Source organism: Solanum lycopersicum, chromosome 1, assembly GCF_036512215.1.
Source record: "Solanum lycopersicum chromosome 1, SLM_r2.1".
NCBI lineage: Eukaryota > Viridiplantae > Streptophyta > Magnoliopsida > Solanales > Solanaceae > Solanum > Solanum lycopersicum.
The window spans coordinates 84,887,778-84,907,578 of NC_090800.1; the positions used below are offsets into that span (position 1 = coordinate 84,887,778).

The 19,801-nt window shown below is 35.0% G+C and overlaps 2 protein-coding genes across 58 annotated transcripts; one reads left to right on the forward strand and one right to left on the reverse strand.

Annotated features, from left to right (window-relative positions):
- Positions 1–218: 218 nt before the first annotated feature.
- LOC101261669 (DNA mismatch repair protein MLH3-like) lies at positions 219–15,309 on the reverse strand. 50 transcript variants are annotated; one of them, XR_011211379.1, is made up of 22 exons: positions 14,093–15,309; positions 13,538–13,801; positions 13,345–13,430; positions 13,160–13,223; positions 13,038–13,069; positions 12,872–12,965; positions 11,338–11,503; positions 9,598–10,008; positions 9,201–9,260; positions 8,481–8,532; positions 7,649–8,369; positions 7,509–7,553; positions 7,158–7,264; positions 5,507–5,606; positions 5,331–5,380; positions 4,798–5,226; positions 4,567–4,700; positions 3,559–3,615; positions 2,492–2,614; positions 1,449–2,391; positions 667–1,359; positions 219–539 (listed from the first exon to the last, which is right to left on the reverse strand). XR_011211379.1 is itself a non-coding variant. In XM_069288665.1 (17 exons), exons 11-16 carry the CDS (start codon positions 8,499–8,501, stop codon positions 5,372–5,374), a joined length of 339 nt encoding a protein of 112 aa, XP_069144766.1. In that variant the 5' UTR covers positions 8,502–8,532; positions 8,775–8,828; positions 8,960–9,011; positions 9,201–9,260; positions 9,598–10,008; positions 11,338–11,503; positions 12,872–12,965; positions 13,038–13,069; positions 13,160–13,430; positions 13,538–13,801; positions 14,093–15,164; the 3' UTR covers positions 5,186–5,226; positions 5,331–5,371. The 50 variants fall into 50 exon arrangements, 4 of the variants coding, with proteins under 4 accessions (XP_069144766.1, XP_069144764.1, XP_069144765.1 ...); XR_011211378.1 differs by having other exon boundaries at positions 219–1,359; XR_011211385.1 differs by lacking the exons at positions 219–539; positions 667–1,359; positions 1,449–2,391; ... (2 more) ...; positions 4,567–4,700; positions 4,798–5,226 and adding exons at positions 6,703–6,824; positions 6,951–7,009; positions 7,375–7,439 and having other exon boundaries at positions 5,364–5,606; positions 7,649–7,705; positions 9,598–9,680; ... (1 more) ...; positions 14,093–14,179; positions 14,307–15,157.
- Positions 15,310–15,521: 212 nt separating this feature from the next.
- LOC101255736 (uncharacterized) lies at positions 15,522–19,647 on the forward strand. Of its 8 annotated transcripts, none has more exons than XM_010314178.4 (7): positions 15,522–15,809; positions 16,345–16,442; positions 16,759–16,897; positions 16,976–17,076; positions 17,161–17,353; positions 18,797–18,910; positions 19,081–19,647. In XM_010314178.4, exons 1-6 carry the CDS (start codon positions 15,749–15,751, stop codon positions 18,904–18,906), a joined length of 702 nt encoding a protein of 233 aa, XP_010312480.1. In that variant the 5' UTR covers positions 15,522–15,748; the 3' UTR covers positions 18,907–18,910; positions 19,081–19,647. The 8 variants fall into 8 exon arrangements, with proteins under 8 accessions (XP_010312480.1, XP_010312476.1, XP_069144744.1 ...); XM_010314174.4 differs by having other exon boundaries at positions 15,523–15,809; positions 16,321–16,442; XM_069288643.1 differs by having other exon boundaries at positions 15,523–15,809; positions 16,321–16,442; positions 16,976–17,055.
- The last annotated feature ends 154 nt before the right edge of the window (positions 19,648–19,801 follow it).

Below are 19,801 nucleotides of genomic sequence, written 5' to 3' on the forward strand. Positions count from 1 at the left end.
GGAACATTGTGAGGATCATAACTGTTAAGACTCCGGCAACTTTTCAACTGCTGTAAGGTTCCAAAAATTAGTACTAGTCTTGACCTGCACACCAAACTGATGGCCAATGAATTTCTTATCAACACAGCTATATGTGAAGGGAACATTAACTCTGCTTTGGAATTTAGTAATATCTGGATTGGTTATCTGAGGATTATAACTAAGAATATTCTTGATGGTGGTTGAAAAGAACAAACTCAATTCAACAATGAGAAAGAACAAACTCATTTCTACAAAAATAAATCCAAAGTCGCAGACTCATTTCCCGAACCTACAAACAACTAAATTATAAATGCCAACACAAAATCTCACAACCTTATATTCCACAGAGGTCTTTGAAGGCTCCAAAGTCAAATCATATAAAGATCTTGAGCAATTTAAGTTAAACCAAAACAGTGGATATATCGGAGATCTACTTTGTTGCTCAATGTCAGAACTCATTGCTATGTTATTAAGTAATTTATGTATTGGTCCTTTGGAAACAAATCTTGAGTAGATATCTGCATTACGAGGGTCAAGGAAAACAAAAACACCATAAAAAAAACAAGTATCCATATAGTAAATGTTAACCGAAGTTTAGTTTACTGTTTTCTTTGGACAGAAAAACATACTGAAACAAGTGGATACAGAAATATTGAAGGACCTGCAAATTAAACAGTGGTACTTCGGGAAACAAAGTGTAGAAAAGATAACTTATCACATCTCTTATCCATCAATTTGGGCCGGCATACCTCCACTGTGTAATTATCCTTAGAGCTTGAATGAACCATCACTTGCATTCAATTTATTAAGGGAACTCAGATGATTCCCAAATCCACTGGACAATAGCAGCAATGGGGAAGGAGAAGCACGTGTGCAAAGCAGTCGTCCTCACGGCATGCAAATGAAATCTGAGAAACCAGTTAGCTGGTATAGCAGAGACAGACCTTTCAATATGAACAATTTTGAAGGAGACACTGGGGATGCACAAGGGCGATTCTTAGTAGAGAATGCAAGGCTCTCTTTGGGCTTCCAGATTATATATGCAAACCAAAAGATCAATCAAGACGAAGTATAGTTTTATAGAAGTGAAGCAAGTAAATCAATATTTTTTGTTTGTTTGAATTGTGAGAAAACTACAAACACTTGGAGTGCATTTGCTTCCTTCAAACTGGTTGGTTGTAAAATACATCACGTACAATGACTGCCAAGAGAAAAATCCCACCGAAGTTCCTTATTGGCAAACATCAGTCAATTCTGTATCAGATAGGCTTATACCAAATTACCTGTTGTACCAACATCTTGTCTACAATAATTAATTCCAAGGTACAAACACTTGGCCTGTAAACAATGGCAATAACCAAGACCAAGTTAGTCATTTCATACCTATCATAATAGATACTACCAACTAAAACTCAAAAGAGCTTTACCTTCAAAACCTTACAATATCCATTTGGCCTCGAGTGAGTTTTGGTAACAATTTCCGACAAAGAAACGTCAGAAGTAGAGCTCAGAACCTCTCCTTAAGGCCAAAGCTTACTGTGAAAGCATGCATATCATCTGAATGACAGTATTTTGATGTCGCAGGTGTAAAGCAACCATACCAAACCACAGTTAAAATGGCCAGGCGAAAAGGAAGCACAACAGAAGATGAAAGAAACTTTGGAAGGGTGAATTAGTAAACCTAAGTGGTAGCTGCATCGAGGCTGCTAAAACCAACTCCTCAACAACCCTTGAGAAATCATACAAAGTTTTATTGAACTTCCACGGAAGACAAAACTTCCACATTCACATGGTTTATATAATGGAGCAGAGACAGTCATAAGAATAAGTAAAGAGGAAGGTCATGCGTAATTTCATGAAAAGGTTGGTTTGGTGGGGGGGAGGGGGGGGGGGAAGTGAATTTTGCCAAACCAAAACATGGAATCAGCTCAAAAGCTTTCAAATCTGTCATGGCTGCAAGTATCAGCCTTATAAGACAGAGAAGATGCATCATGAAATGGAACTTATTCTTAAATCTCATATACCCCACCCGAGGTGCCATGCTAAGCAACAGTTTTTCAGCTCAAGAGATAACATGTTAAATAGTTTTTTGAGTTATACCAGATAGAGTAATAAGAACAAAAAAGTAGAAGGCTGCGTAGTTTCACCAAAAAGGTGATTTAGTGACAAAAAAACTTGAACTTTGCGATGCCAAAATACGAATCTCAAAAGCTTTGGAATCCAGCATGGCTGCAAGCATCAGTTTGCCTATGAGCCATCAGCATGAATGGTTTACCATCTTTTGACTCCCCATCGCCTGTACTTGGGCACTCCCCTTAAGCTTGTAATTTGCTATTTCAGATGTTGACAAGTTTCATTTTCACACTTGGCCTAAAGAGAGAAACATTAGGTCGTGTGAGTAACTAATATATTTTATTGAGATAATATCAGAAAGACACCTACCCTTCCCAAGAAATTTGATAAACATTACCTTACATCAGAGAATACACTGTCACCACAATTTGGGATAGAAGATTGATCACATTGATGGGATGACAGCCATGGAAGCTCCGACCAGATAACTTCTGCGGAATGATGCAGTTTCCTTACAGCTCTACTTTGTGCATGATGGAAAAGAACATTAATTAGTAGCACACATTTCCTGTCATCATTGACTATTAACACATACAAGCACAAACGGACAAATTACTTGGCATGAGTGGCACATCATGAACAGTCTTAATATTATTGTACGAGTTGTGTATAAGAAAATTTATTTGAAAAAAATTATGATACTAGAATGGATTATCGGAGGAAAAATAGTATCAATTTTCATATAAAGCATAAGGTCTTATCGTCAGAAGTAGCAAAGAAACATAAGAACTCAATGAAGACCCTCCCGGTCACTGCCTATTTTGCAAGCAACACACAGGTGCAACTATAGTGTCAACGATTAAGTCTGCATGAAAGCACGACTTTCCATTTACTGATTCTCAAAACATTAACAAAATCAGAAAAGACGAACCATATAATTCCCCATTCTCTTAGACTTTTACCTGGCACAATTTTCCATTTTTAAGAAACAATCAAAGTAAAAAGGTGTAATGACCATGTAAAGGAATATGAGCACTGAGTGCATTTACGAGAGTTTGTCCAATTGAGTGTCTTCATTTTAAAATAATTAAATTACTTCATCCTTCAAGAACAAATCCACAACTTTCCATTCAATACCCTTGAAAGGGTAAATTAGTATCGACTCTGTTTAAAAACAAAACCTCAACAAGCCTTGCGAAATCATTCAAGAAAACCCCGACAGAAATAGCCTCCGGCATTCATCCCCATCTCCACTGAAAAAGTTAAACAAATTCTTGATTTTTTAAAGAAACAAAAAAGATTTCTTGAATTTCCTGTACTCATATTCTTGAAAACTACAATTTCTTTAATTTCCTTAAACATGCATATAAGAATACCAAAGTAACTTCAAAAATCCAAGAATGCAGGCAAGAATTTCAGGAAAATCTTGCAACACCAAGATAATGGGAAAAGATAAAATATTACTCGATGGCGGGTTTAGGGGTTTTCATCCGGTTGCGTACTCCGGTAGCGTTATGAAGCCTGAAGAGTACAGAGGAGTCGCATTTGAACACGCGGAAAAATATAAACGCGTTAATACAAAATATATTATTTTTTTATAGTAATTTTTTCAGTAGTACTTATTTATTCTTTTAATTAATAAAAAGAGTTTATTCCATTGATAATATATAACTTACATGGAATTTGTTGTTATCATTTATAACTTAAAATTATTTAACTTAGACTATGAAATTTATAATTCATAACTTTTATCCTACTTTATACATAGTAAATAGACTTTTTAAAAATTATTAATATAAAATTTAGCCCAAAATAATTGTAATTCAAATTCATAGTCGAACTATGCATCCATTTCTATTGACCATAATCTCATAAACTTTCAACATATTAATATTACTTTATTTCAAAAATAACTCACTCTTCGTGCAACAACAAATTAAATATTATTTTTGTATACTTGAGTATTACAATTATTTTAAATGTTAATACATATTTTTAATTATCTCAAATACACCACAAATTAGATTATACAACCAAATCAAATAATTGTCTAATAAGTTATTCTGGACATGATTACAAAATGATGTCTTTATACATAAAATAAACAAAAATAACTCACAGTTTAGGTCTGGAATTTTCTAAAAATAAAAGATTAGCCTTCAACAAATAAATGAGAGACTAAAACCTCCATTGCTTTAATTGCTTCATACAATTACTAATTTTAAATTAACTCCTCAATTAATTATAGCATTGAGATTGGATAGGTAAAACAAAATGACCATGTTTCAGGAAGGAATTAAACCCATGTGTAGAGTTTTGTTAACCACCTTACTCAATAAACATGGTAGAATATCTCTAGATATAAGATTTTGAGCAATAAACATGGTAGAATCCATAAGCATAAGAAAGTAAAAAATAAATAATAGAAATTCAGGGTGGTAAAACTCGAACACGCTATAAAATAAGTCTTACGAGAAATCACTTAAAAATATGATTCAACAAATTGTTGGGTAAGAGCTCAAGCTTGAACAATGAAAACGGTCCCTCCATGCTGGAAAATGTACCAATTTCATTCACCAAATATAGTGATCAACAACAGAAAAAACCTGCAGTGGTGGGCTTGTAAATCAGAAGTCATGTCTAAGCAAATTAAGAAAATTAAAAAACGAGGACTTAACAGAGGGGCTTCTGAGTCCAAGATACCTGCCCATGTTTCAGGTCTTATTTTGCCCGATGTGTCATACCATGGAACGGCAAGAAACAAGGGAAGAAGGGACTTCATAGAAGCGCTTGGTTCTAAAGAGAGGCTCATTTATGTCGCAATATCTCGTTCCAGGACCACGTTCAAGTTCCCTCAAGGCAACTTATGAGAGGCTTCAACTCCCTTGGTCACTTCAATTAGTGATCCATCAGGTGGCAGCGTAGCCAAGAGAGCAACGGTCTGCAAACTTCCCTTCTTAAGAGCGCTTGCATAGTCGGTGGAATTCCACTAGTCGGGTTGACAGGTTGTGAAGCTATAAATTTTTACTACTGGGAGGGGAATACCTAATGTTACCAGATAAAGAGAGGTGCCTGTTCATTTCATTTTGGATTTTCAAGCAACTACTCCACATAGAAACTAATCCAAGCAACCTGCTCACGAAATAACAACCAAAAACTTGCTCCTATAAAGAGAAGATACGCTGGAGGGACAGAGTAGATATGTGAGTAGTATAATTGATAGTTGATACATATACCAGTCTGTATTCAGGATTAAGTGAGTCTATATCTTTTGCAATTAACAGTACTGCATTTATAAAAAAAAATCGCATTGCAATGTTAACTCCATAAAAGCACCAATGTATAGAATCTCTACACTAAGCCATTAAAATAGCTACACAGATGGGCAATAAATCAAAAAATATTCCAGCACCTGATCCATGAGCCAGTGAGGTTTCTGCTCCTTCCTTTCAATGTTAGAGAATGCTGAGGATTTCTCCATCCGTGTACAAATCATCCATATTACATTCAACCTGGAGAGGACATGCTATGTCAACCAACTTAAATAACGTGGAGAAGAATATAATGATTACGAATGCAATATAGTGATTCAAATATAGGATAAACACAGAAGGAACAACATTATTTCTTGAACCTCAACATTCATCACTACAAAACACTAATATTTATCCAAAAAACTAAGAAAGGTAAGACCATCAATGTTTCTTTTTCTAGAAAGAAATTGAATCCTTTAAGCTCCTAATGACAAGCATAGTAACTGCTAGCTTTTAATAAAGAAAATAGCATCTAAGTTTGCAAACTTCCAAAACTCTTGAATTTAAACAAAAGAGACACATATGAACTTTCAACATCATCAAAAATCACGTTGTTTGTACGTTTTATCTTTACACATACATTTTTGTAAAGATCACTTCAATTTAAGAGAATAAAGTTATCTTTTTGATCTGAACAATTGTAGGAACTTCCTATCAGGTTATTAGAATTAGAACATAGAAAAGTAATGTATTCCAATCACCTTTTTAAATTAAGCAAAACAGAAAACACCCTATATATCACTCTATTTTTCTTCAGTAATATCACAATTGAAATATAAGAGAGTAAGACATTATTTGATTAAAGTATTAGTTGTGCAATCATGTGGTAAATGATAATGTGGGGATTATTACATGGTGAAAATAAATGAGTAATGCTATGCAGGGACCATCTACATTAAAGGGAATTTTTTTCCTGTAAATACTCATTCCATGCATTATTGACAAATGTTATTATTCCATAAGCAATGCCCGCATAAAATAATACATAGATTCTTGCATAAGTCATGAGGATATTAATAATGACAGTTAAATACCACAAACCAAAGTTGCATTAGTTATCTCGACCTTATTTTTCTTATGTGCCTAATTGAGCTACATACTTATGCGGATATTACTTTTTCATAAGCGGCCCACAAATATTAATAGTAATATTTATGTGGAAGTTATGTTACAGCTCTACTTTCTGCACAATTGGAGGAATAATGCACGATTGTTCCTTACAGTCTGAACGATTGTAGGAACTTCTAATTATGTAATCAGAATTAGGAAATAGAAAATAATGTAAATTAATTACCTTTACTGATTATGCAAACAATTTCTCCCATCCTTTGTGCATTTACTATACAGTGTATCTTTATTCCCAATAATGCCTAATCTCAATTCTTATGTCCTAATAGTTCATGTCACTTCATAATCCTGTATTAACAACTTCAATCAACACTATATTACCTTTCCCTTATAAGACTGATTTGCAAATGGTTTACATGTACTTTAACTTCTTGAATGTATAATACGATAGAGGCAAGTATTAGAGAATGTTACCACAAGAAATGAGCCAGATGTTGGTTGCTTGTGAATCAGATTTAAGTTCCCGTTTTAACCTAAACATATGACTTTATTCTAGAGTTAGTGTTCAACTTCAATGAATGTTGCAAAATTTAGTGGAACGGAATTTCAGGTAAATGGCAATTTTATCAAGTTCCATAGACTGGTTGGTGATGAAAATCTAAACAAAGAACCGTAACTTACCTGGTAGATGATATTGAAGCTTGAGAATGAACTTTGCAGATCAAACTCCAATTTTGAATTTGGTCAGTATAGTTGTGTAATAATTGGTAACCAGTTTCAGGCATGATCTACAAAAGCATGGTAAAAGACTCAAAATCAATATTACCTATGACAAAGAGTTTCAAGTCTTCCCCACAAGACAAGTGGCACAAGGCAAATCTATTTCAAATTAGATGACCATAAATGTACTGCTTCATGCTCGAAATCAAGATAGGTGGTTGTCCTCTTTTGTCCAGATAAGACCTGATAATTCACTAAGTTACAGACTCCATGTTGAAATGACACATCAATGAGTTTTTAGACAATCATTACCTTCTCATGAAGTTCTTCCAAACTGATTCGCTCATCTGCAGCATGCTGTAGAACATGCCAATGAGTGTAATGCTCAACAAAGATAAATACTAGAATTAAACAAAACATTATAATTCTTGACTATGTAAAAAGGCACGCACATTTATTATGACATGGGAAAGCATGCATAACATCTGAATAGCAGTATTTTGATGTTGCTGGAGTAAAGGAAGCATACAAAACAATAGTTAATTAAAATGGCCAGACAATAAGGAAGTATAATAGAAGTTGAAAGAAACAGTCACAAATGTTTTCTTCATAAGCTGGGCTAAAAGTACCTAAGCACGAACCTGTATGTTCTACCTCAACTTCAGCTAGAATAAACAATAAAAACATCTCTACATACAGAAGTGATCAACAAAAGTTATATTTCATCCCCTGCCCCTTCTCTTTTGGGGACTAAGAACAGGTATAGAGAGTATTTTATTGCAAATGAAGAACTATACAAGCGATGTACATGAACATCTTACAATAAAAGCAAATCTAAAGTGTAAGCATCAATATTTTGTGGTGCACGGCCATACAAGTTTGCCCAATTACAAATAAAACCACAAAACGATAAATAAAACATCTGTGAAAAAATACTAATGAGCACAAACCATCAAACAGCCTATCAGTTGAATAATGTATGCAATCCTATAGACTAGAAGAATCATTCAAAGTTACAAACATCATAGTTATCAGGCTAAAAAAATTATGTACAGCACTATCAATACAATACAAAAGAAAAAGTCAGTTCAACATTTTGCAAAAAGATCATATCTTTTTCCCATCAGCATCATTCCATCTCGTGAAACACCAGATCCTTCAAAGGAAGTACAACTTCAGATCAAAAGAAGGTAGAACTTCAGATGATGAACTAATATAATAAATTGAGCAGAACTTTCTGCATATCAAATACGTTAGATCAATGTCAAAGAAACTTATACTTACCATTGTCATCCACCTTAACATAGCAAGTCCCAAAGCCTATAGAAATATATACCTGGAGGAAACTTGGTTAAGTTCAAACAAAGAGTACACTATTTATAAGAAAAACAAACATAAAAGAGAAGTACTACAAGGAAGTAAATCTCATGGAAAAATTAAATAATGTTGTGATATAAGAATATTCATTAGGATTTTTTTTTTTTACTTGTGATGCAGTATCATACTAAGAGAAGAAAAGGTACATCAATTTTCGTATAAAAGTCTAAGCGATTAAAATTGTATTAAATCACGACATACCATATTCTCAGCAGCCCAGCCCACCTCTACTGATCCTCAAAACATAAACTTAATCTGAAAACATATATCCCCGTTCTTTAACTTGAATCAATTTTCAACTTTTATGGAACAATCAAATACAAAAGATCGAGACCATGTTCATTTCAAAGAAGATAAAAAGTTTAGACCATGTAAACGAAAATGACCTCTGAGGGTGTATACGGAAGTCTGTCCAATTGAGTGTCTTCATTCAAAATACTACAAATCAAAACCTTTTATAACTAAACTACTAGTTTCTAGAGTTGTGCAAGTGGGGTCATCAACAAGAAAAACCCCAAATCTTTCCATTCAATGCATGGCTTCATAACTCAATTATAATAAAACCAATAAAAACACTACGAGTATCTATCATCATGACTTCATAATTCAATTATATAAAATGTTCACCTCCATGAGGCGACCACTTTCATCTTTGCCGGTGAAAGAAAGGCCAGCATCTTCAAATATCTGCACAGTATCAGGATTCGCTTATAAAGCACATGATAAAGTTTTACCATGCATCCCTTACTAAAAATATCACATCTTATCATCCATATATAATTATTAAATCAGTCCACCTAGATGAGAAATAGTTACACCACAGTTCCAAATTTAAGGAAAAAAAAGTGTTGAACCTCATATCTATGACGGTGCCTCTCATCTAGAGAGCTCTAGTTGACAAATCAGAGAAAAGATATAGTTTAGCCACTTGGTAATATCAATGAGAGAAATCCTCCAGAATAGTGAATGGCTTCAGATCAAGATACATCCAATGCAGTGAGGATGGAGGAAAGGAAGTACTTACAGTTTTGCAGATTTAGAAGCTTCGACTTAATATGTTCTTCTTGATAGAAGACACATGGTACCTCTCATATGTGCTTTTGAACCCTGTGAACATGGTCTACAGATTAATAGAGCCACTACTAAAATGAGACCTCATGAGGATCATGAGGGAAATTCATGTTGAAGGAGAAGTATCTGAACTTATCTTCCGGTATAAAAATTACCCAAGGATTGTCGGTGTTGGGATCAAACTCTGTACAGCTCGCATCTTGCAACCCAAGAATGGATCTATCATACTCGATAACAGCAATTTGCATGCATAGACAGATGCCAGGTAAGGAATCCTGTTTACACAGGCATATTTGACAGCAAGTATTTTACCCTCTACATATCCATCACCAAAATCCTCCAGGAACTAAAACAGCTTCCACCCCTATTAACAGATGACACCGTTAGGCATCACAAGAGTACATAAGATTAAGTAGGGGTACAAGGCGAGAAAAATCAAACTGAAAGTCTAAACCATGTAAAGGGAAGTGGCCAGTAAGAACGTTTATAATCAAACTAATATTTTTTTTAAGTCGTGGGAGTGGAGACTTCAAGAACAACTCCACAACATACCTGCATAGAGGCTGTTGAAAACCAACTCCTCAACAGCCCTTGTGAAATCATACAAGTTCTTGATTTTTTTATAAAGAAAACTACAATCTCTTTGATTTTCTTAATATATGCAACGAACATGTTTATTAGTTTCAGAGGCGTAAGGTGGACTATTGCCTAAAAGGGCAGGTCAGGCTTAAATAAGCTGGAACTATGAGGAGAGTGGTAGCACAGACAAAGATAGATGGAAAACTGTCCCAGCAGTGATACGGTAGACCATTTGGAAGGAGAGAAATTGAAGATGTTATGGAAGTATCAGTAGTCCTCTAAATAGAATTAAAATGAATTGCATCATCACTTTTTGCTATTTGTGTACTTCGAAATATATAGATGATCCTGTAGAAATTGTAAACATCTTAGGATCCTTCTAAGATGAGATCGGACCTAGAGATGGGTTTTATTTTTGGGGGGTTGCTGAGCCTACTCAATTCTATGTAGCTATATGATGTAAATTTTTGGGATCCCAGCCTTAGTGCTGAAGATTTATATACAAACTTGTTACTTTTGTCAAAAAAAAAATGTCGAGTGCAATTGCTCTCACCGACAGAGTTACTTTCAGTCCAGAGATTAGCGAAAGTATCCTCAATAAAGAGAAGGATGACGCACCAACCCTACAATTAATATTATGAATCAACAAATCACCATAAGAGATTCATGAAAAACACATCAAATAGCTTTATCACACTAACACAAGCAGTATCAATGGTACCAACCAAGGGACTTAAATGCTGCACATCATTTCTGGCAATTTGATTGCACTTCTAACATGTAACAAAAATGAAAAAGTGACATGTTCTAATAGACAAACAAGAGCCACACACACACACCTCTTTTTCTTTTCCTTTTTTGAGATAATAATTCAAACTACTCCTCTTAACCTACATATGGTACACAAAGTAGAAATTCTGAGCTGGTGATGACCAGCATTTCTAACAAATAAATAACATGGCTAGAAAATGATTTGGTGTTTTGAAATATAAATTCACAAAAAACAACCCAAGTAATTCTCACAAAACAAAACATAACACAAACTCAATTATACAAAAATAAAACCAAAGACTCAGATTTGTTTCCTGAACTCCATCGATTTGGGCATGTATACCTTCACTGTGTAACGATCAGGACCTGAGATGTATCCTGAAAGCTTGAATGCACCAATGATTGCATTCAATTTATTAAGACAACTCAGATGAATCCCAAACGCACTGGACAGCAGTGGCAAGGAGAAGGAGAAGCACGTCGGCAAAGCAGGTCATCCTCATTCGTCACTGCATGCAAATGAACAAAATCAGTCTTTTTGAGTATCAAAGACGGACATTCAATATCAACAACTTTGAATGAGACACTGGGATGGTCAAGCAGAGACTCTTTTGGAGAATGCAAGACCCTCTTTGGACTTCAAGATTATATATGCAAACCAAAAGATCAATCGGATTAGAGAACAACTTCAGAAGTTAAGTATGTAAATCAATATTTTTTACTTCATATCAGAGTACAGCTTTAGATGTAAGTATGTAAATCGATTAGAAGTAAAGTATGCTTCAACTCCTCAACAATGGGAGAACATTCTGAAGGCAACAATGCATCTCCAACCATAATTGCACCTACGAAAATAAATAAACAAATAAATAGAATGGCAACATCAAGAATCAATCCATCAATTATGCTTTACTCCCAAAATTAGTTTGGCCTGCTTTATTGATCCTCATTCCTCTGTATCTGTTCCACTCTATCAATATCAGAGTTACTGTTCCAACACAAATAAAAACAAAGACATCGGGAGTAAAGAAAAATACCTTAAATCACTTTTTGTTCTAACTCCCTGTTCTTTCTTTTTTTTCTTATGTGGGGATAGGTGAAGGTTAGAGAGCATCAAGGTAACTCCAAATTCATAAATGAAGTATTAACTTAATCTTGCAAGTCTTGTTATTCAGGACCTGATTCACTAATGGGGTACTATCGATGATCCATCTATATCGGCAAACTGTGGGTTGCAAATATATTATTCAGAGAATATGAAACAGCGTTTAAGTAAGAAACCATGAGAAAGACTAGACTAAAATGGAGTAAAATATATGAGCTAGTTCGTGTCGATGGACTAACCCATTGAATAAATTCAAACAGATCCGCATCAGTCAAATTAACGCGTAAAATACACAGAACCAGTATTATCATGAAAACAATCATTTTCTTATGAAACACGTTCAAGAGAATCTTGTTAGCTAGTGGAGTATTTCCTAAAACATGAATGATGTCATAAACAGTGTTCAAATTAAATTGGACGATATTAAAGTTTCAAGGCCTTATAATTGAAAAAGAGAGAACCACTAGTATTGTTTTGCTACAGATGGTATTAGAACAAAAATTATTTTCCTTACAAGTTAGAATTCATAATTCACCTGCTATAATCAACCCAATAAAATATAAAATAGACCTTAAGAGACAACGCAAAGATGACACTAGAAAGGATTAAACCCTCAAAAATCCTTCTTGCTTTCAACAAGACGGAGCATAGAACATATATAAACTGTTATTGATACCTCATAATGGAGTTACTAGCCTAAGAAATGATGCTAATTAACTAGAAAAAATCAGCTCTTATTCAGGTCAGGAACAAAATGGTAGGAATAGTTTACCTTCTTTTGACTCCCATTGCGTGTACTTGTGCACTCCCCTTGAGCTTGTAATTTGCTATTTCAGATGTTAACAAGTTTCATTACCACACTAGACCTTAAGAGAGAAACATCAGGTCGTGTGAAAACTAATATATTTGATTGAGATAATATCAAAAAGAGACCTTACCCTCCCAAGAAATTTGATAGCAGGTCTAGTTTCTGCACAATGGAAAAGAACATTAATTAGTTGTACACATTTCCTGTCATCATTGATTATTAATACAAACAAGCACTAAAGGACAAAATTACCTGGCATGAGTGGCACATAATTTATGACGGTGCCTCTCATCCTACAAAGCTCCGATTACCAAATCTGAGAAAGATATAGTTTATCCACTCAGTAATATCGATAGCAGAAGTCCTCCAGAATGGCTTCAGATCCTCAGATCAAGATATAGCCAATGCAGTGAGCTTGGAGGAAAGGAAGTATTTACAGTTTGCAGATTTAGAATCTTTTGACTTGAAAATAAGCTCTTCTTGATCCAAGATGCATGGTACCTCTCATATGCGCTTCTGAACCCTGTGGACATGGTCTACAGATTAATATAGCCACTACTAGAATGAGACCTCAAACACATGAAGATCATGGGGGAAATTCATGATGAAGGGGAAGTATCAAAACTTAACTTCCGGTACAAAAATCACCCAAGGATTGTCAGTGTTGGGATCAAACACGGTACTGTTCGCATATTGAAACCCAAGAATGCATCTAGCATGATCGATGGCTTCATAGTTCAATTATAATAAAACCAATAACAACACTACGAGTATCGATCATGACTTCATAATTCAATTATATAGAACGTTCACCCCCATGCAACAACCACTTTCATCTTTGCCACTGAAAGTAAGGCCAGCATCTTCAAATTGTTACATCATATCAGGATTCACCTACATAGTACATGATAAAGTTTTAGCATGCATCCCCTTGCTAAAGATATCACATCTTATGGTCTACATATAATTATTAAACCAGTCAACATGGATGAGAAATAGTTACACCACAGTTCCAAATTCCAAGAAAGAAAGTGTTGGAACTCATAATTTAGATAGCTCTAGTTGCCAAATCAGAGAAAAGATATAGTTTGGCCACTTGGTAATATCATTAGGAGAAGCCCTCCAGAATGGCTTCAGATCAAGATACAGCCAATGCAGTGAGAATGAAGGAATGGAAGTTCTTACAGTTTTGCAGATTTAGAATCTTTGACTTGAAAAATACGTTCTTCTTGATCCAAGACGCGGGGTATGTCTCCTATGCGCTTTTGAACCCTGTGAACATGATCTACAGATTTATATAGCCACTACTAAAATGAGACCTTTCAAACACATGAAGATCATGAGGGAAATTCATGATGAAGGAGAAGCATCCGAACATAACTTCCAGTATAAAAATTACCCAAGGACTGTTGGTTTTGGATCAAACTCTGTACTGTTCCCATCTTGCAACCCAAGAATGGATCTATCATACTTGATAACAGCTATTTGCATGCCCAGACATATGCCCAGGTAAGGAATCATGTTTTCACGGGCATATTTGGCAGAAAGTATTTTACCCTCCACACATCTAGCACCAAATACTCCAGGCAGCTTACACCCCTATTAACAGATGACTCCGATAGGCATCCCAAGAGTATACAAGATTAAGTAGGGACACTAGGCGAGAAACAATCAAACTCAAAAAGTCTAGACCATGTAAAGGAGAGTGGCAAGTAAGAACGCTTATAATCAAACTACTAAATTTTTTTAAGTTGTGGGAGTGGAGACTTCAAGAACAACTCCCAACTTACCTGCATAGAGCAACAGCCCTCGTGAAAATCATACAAGTTCTTGAACTTATCAAGAAACCTACAATCTCTTTTACTTTCTTAAAATATGCATCCAAGCACACACAATGAGAGAATGACAACCTAATTTATTGAAAAAAAGAAAAGATTTGTTGATATTGCAATGCTAATACATTCTTGATAACTATAATTTCTTTGTTTTTTTAACATACGCATCTAAGAATGCGAAAGTAATTTTAAAAACACAACAAGTTCTTTGATTTGTTTTTCTTAAATGAATGCATGCAACGGCAAGAATTCCAAGAAAAACCTGACATTATCAAGTTCTCCAATTATCCTTTTTTTCCTTCTTAATGGATGGATGAAGCAGATAACATCGGCGGCAAAACTGATTTGTGGTTTAGGGTTCTAATTGGACATCTATCCGGTGGCGCAATCTAAGATGCGCCGGTAGCGCCGGTGTATGTGATGCTGGTGTCTGACTGTTGAGTGTATTTATAGCGTTTGGATCACGCGGAAAAATAAAAATACGCGGAATAACAAAAAAATAAAAATACGCGGTAAAAACAGATCTATTTTTTAATTATTAAAATATATAAATTATTTATGCGCTTTACGTTGAATTAATAATTAAAAAATAAGTATTTAATAAAAACGATTAAATAGGAAAGAAAATTATATTAAAATTGATAAGTAAAAGTAAAATTTAAATAAAATAAAAATTATCTGTTTTAGAAAATTGTATGAAGTAAAAATAAAATGAAACTAAAGTTATAATTACTGCCAAAGCGTTTGACTTATGTCCTGTTACAAATATATGGCTTTTTGGATGAGTAAAGTGTAAATTAATGAAATTTCTCTACAATATTATTTTTGGAAAGTTGATCGCTTTCAATTTTCTTCTTTCCTTCTTCGTTTCCAGTGCCGCCCGGCCCCGGCTGTCGGACTATTTCTCCGATCAAATTTCCGGTAAGAGTCATTGATTTATAATCTCTCATCGCGGTGGTCTTCAAACATATGACTGAAACAAAGTGAAAAAGAAAATAAAGAAGAGATGCTAGGAATTTCATACGGAGAGCTTTTTCTCTTGCTTGGCGCTACTGCTGCTCTTATTGGTACTTTCCCCTCATTTGGATTTTCCGGAATAATATGCTGCGGCTTTATAATCGAATTTAGACGTTAATTTGACCATTTTTAGGTGATATCTTCACGTAATTTCTTTAAATTTTGAAAAATATTTGTAGGTGATAATTAAAGTAGATTACTAATTATCTATTGAGTGATTAAATTTTGATAGCAAGGGTATGCAAACCATCAATTATGCTTCAGTTTCAAACTAGTTGAGCTAGACTATATAAGTGTCCTGTATCAGTTTTGCTTAATCAGTCTCAGACCTTATTTCATTTGATGTGGAGTATGAATAAGTTGATGGTTAAAAGTCTCTTAATTTTGACCTTAGAATTGACAGTTTAAGAAGGTATTGATTGCTATAGCTGTATTATGGAATTAATCACTTTGTTCGTTGTAATTGCTACCCGTGGTTGTTAATTTCTGCAAATTTTAATGGGAAGTATCTTGTTCTTTATGGGTTTAACATTTTCTTAATAAAATAAATTGTGAATTTAGGACCTAAAGATCTGCCAATCATAGCAGGAACAGCAGGCAGATTTGTTGGGCGTGCAATTGGTTATGTTCAATTAGCCCGTGGTCAGTTTGAAAGTGCCATGCAGCAGTCGCAAGCTCGCCAGGTTTCTTACTGCCTGAATCTTCCCAACTTCCTTTTTTGTTTTTAAGCTTTCCTAGTGTTAGAATGCATTGGTATGACTAGCTAAAACTTCTATGCTGCTTCATAAATTTCAATTTGCAATGATGACAAGTGTTTCGTGTCTATGTAGAGGTTTTCTCTTTCTCTTTTAAAAGTTGAGTTTTTTGCTTCATAACTTAAACTGATGGACTTTGTTTTTGCTCTTAAGCTTATTGGCTAAATTATGCTTTGTATCAGAATTGCTTGAAATGAGATGTAACCACTTATTCTTTTGTCCTTCATCTCAAGTTGTTTATCAGGTTCATAAGGAACTGCAAGATACCATGGCTCAACTGGAAGCCATACGTCATGAAATTCAGACAATTTCTTTTATGAATCCTGGTCCATTGACATCGAGGCTTGTAGACAGCATCAACACAACAACTGCAAATAGTGCTGGTATTTCTTTATTTTTGACTGACATGATTGATTATAGGCTTTTCTTTACTAGTTTCTCATTTGTTCTTCTTTTAACAGTTGAAAATGGACCTCGAAAATCTGATGAAGAGAGCATCATTGTTGAAAAGGGACCTCAAATATCCGAGAAGGAGCGTACGGTAGCAACTGTCACACCTGAGGTTTTGTGGTTTCCATGAATATTATTTTCATTATCTTTTCCTTGCTTTTCAAATGGAAATGTTTATATAATTAATAATTATCAGGATCATCGTTCAAGGAGAGCTTTGACCGACATGCACAGCCAAGCCGCTGCATATGCTAGATTGGCTGAAACGACACCTTTGAAATCCATTTCTGTAGATAATGAAGGTCTGAGAGAGCTGACTGATGAATCTGGCAATATTATTGTGCTCTATGTCTCTGCAGAGAGTGCAGGGTTGTTGCCAAAACGTAATTGTAAGGAACCATTTTTGAGATTCTGATTGCCTAATGCTTCTTTTTAGTATATGCCCAGTTGGTCCTATTATCCTGCATACAGAATAGTTTTCTGCTCTTTGGTTTATGTACTTGCTACACCATAAGACTTGAAAATGATGTGCATTTCTAAAGGTTCTAGACAGAATCTTTGCAGAAATTTTATTGGCGTTAATTATCTTACAACTGCTGGTTTTGTCTGCTGTTGCCATTTGCTGTCTACTGAAAAGATATGTTTAAAGATGCTGTAAAATTAAACAATCTCTAAGATCTGGTGTACAATGATGGTACTGCCCCAAATTCTGATATTTGGTCTTGTACCTGTAAAATAAAAATTACAGCCAAGTTGACATATTTACAATATATGGTTCAATATTATCTGATTCTAGTGGAACTTGTTGCTAACTTTGCTAGAGATGGCGGTAGTGACAAGGAACTGCCCTCCTTGCAGAAGCTAAGGTTCAGATTTGGAACTTTAGGATTAGAGGTCACATTAGATCCATTACTCCTACCTTGTCGCTGATATCTTCGTTTTTAATCTTATCTTTCCTAGTAATTATTTGAAATACTTGAACTAATGTCCTTCCAAAGGTACAAGTAAAATTGGATGAGATCAGTATTGCGGTCTTTGACTTGGTATTGCTGAAGTGAGGATGTCTTAGAAGAAGGAGATTAGGTGTGGTTAGATTAAGTCACTACCAAAAAGTTCAAGTTATTGTGATCAGAATTAGAATTAGCCGAAAGCACATTCCAATGGCCATTTCTGCATTACAAATCATGTTGTCTTATATGTGATGGGTGATAAGGTGGCAGCTGTCATATGTATGTCAATCTGTCATATTGTTTGAATGGGTTTCCGATCGAGTTGATGTTCTGACATCCCAAATCGAGGTGGCTCTAAACTCGGGTTGTGTACCTCTCTAGTTACAGAGAGAGGAGAGGGGCAGTGAAGCCTTGATTCGAGCTAGAAATCTCGCAAGAGAACTAGCCATATCGATCTAGATGGTGTAAATACTAGCTTGTGCGCACCCTGAGTATTCCACCAGCTACGTTCTATCTTCCAACAACATAGATACTAGGTAACTCTTCCTACCAAGGATTAGATATAGACAAATGGAAAGATATCACCTAATATTTTTTGCCTATGTTGGTTGTGACAATCTTATTCTGCAAAACTAGATATTGGGTTTTCTAGAACGAAGAAGAATCAGACTTGCGACTGCCCCCCAAAAACTACCATGTGAATAAGCCCATCGATCTAGATGGGATAGTTTGTTTTTACATGCATTTTAGCTGCAAAATGAAGAGTCAAATTTTCTTGACAATCAACTTCAATCTCCCACCCATGCTCTGTGCGCATACAACAGTTTGTTTAATAATTTGTTGAGATTTATCTTCTTTTGTTAATAGTTTTGGTTCTTCCAGATGAAGCAAAGGAGTCTGACATTGTGTTGGAAGCGATACTGGAGGCAGAAGTGGCAAATAATGCCAAAGAGTTCTTCTCGCAGCCACCAAACCAAGTAAAAAGTGAATGAAGAGGTTATATTTCCTTCCCTCTGCATGAATAATGATTGCTTTTTATTCACGAGTACACACATATAGTTCAGACATAGTCTAATTAACTAACATGTATGCGCATTATGTCTTTGCAGTTATGTGAAAATTAACTTATAGGTATGATCTTTGATACGTGTATGCTCTTATTCCAGGTACATCTGAAGAAGATTTACGCCATTAGAGGTCAGAAATCAGCTTCATGCCAAGGGAGCCTGATGAAAGATTGCTAAAGACTCAATGAATTTAGCCCATTCGAGTCTCTTGTTGTGGTTTTGGAGCCATGATACCTCGTTTGTTCAGATATCATAGGCATCTAAAGAACATATGACCCGTGTTGCCACAAGGGAAACTACTAATATTGTTTGACAAATGGTTTTCTGCAACCAGTTCTACCTATTTCTTAACCTTCTAATCGTGTCCCGTGTTGGCAGATGCTTGGATTTTTGGAGTTCTTTCATGGTATATGTACAGTTGCAGATGAACTTCTTTGCATAATTGGCAGAAAACTGTTGAAGTAATATAGTAGTGTAATCCCTTAATACTAGTGTCAGGTATAACAGTTAGGTGGTGTAAATAATCGAAGGTCAAAAACTGAAAAGAATGGCTAAGAGTTCTGTTATAGAAAACTACAGAAGTTTGTTAGTTAAGGGGGAAGTTCCGTTTCAGTGTTTTAAGAAAGACGTATGATTGCTGTGTTTATGAGAGTTGCTCTTATTTCATGTTCGCATATTTATCACTTTATAACCAAATCATGGCTGTTGATGGTCAATAGCGGTGGAGACTAAGACTAAGCACTAAACAGTCATTGTATTGACTTTCGAAAATTGGTCAAAATGATCATAAAAAAACATATTAATGAGATTTCACTAAATT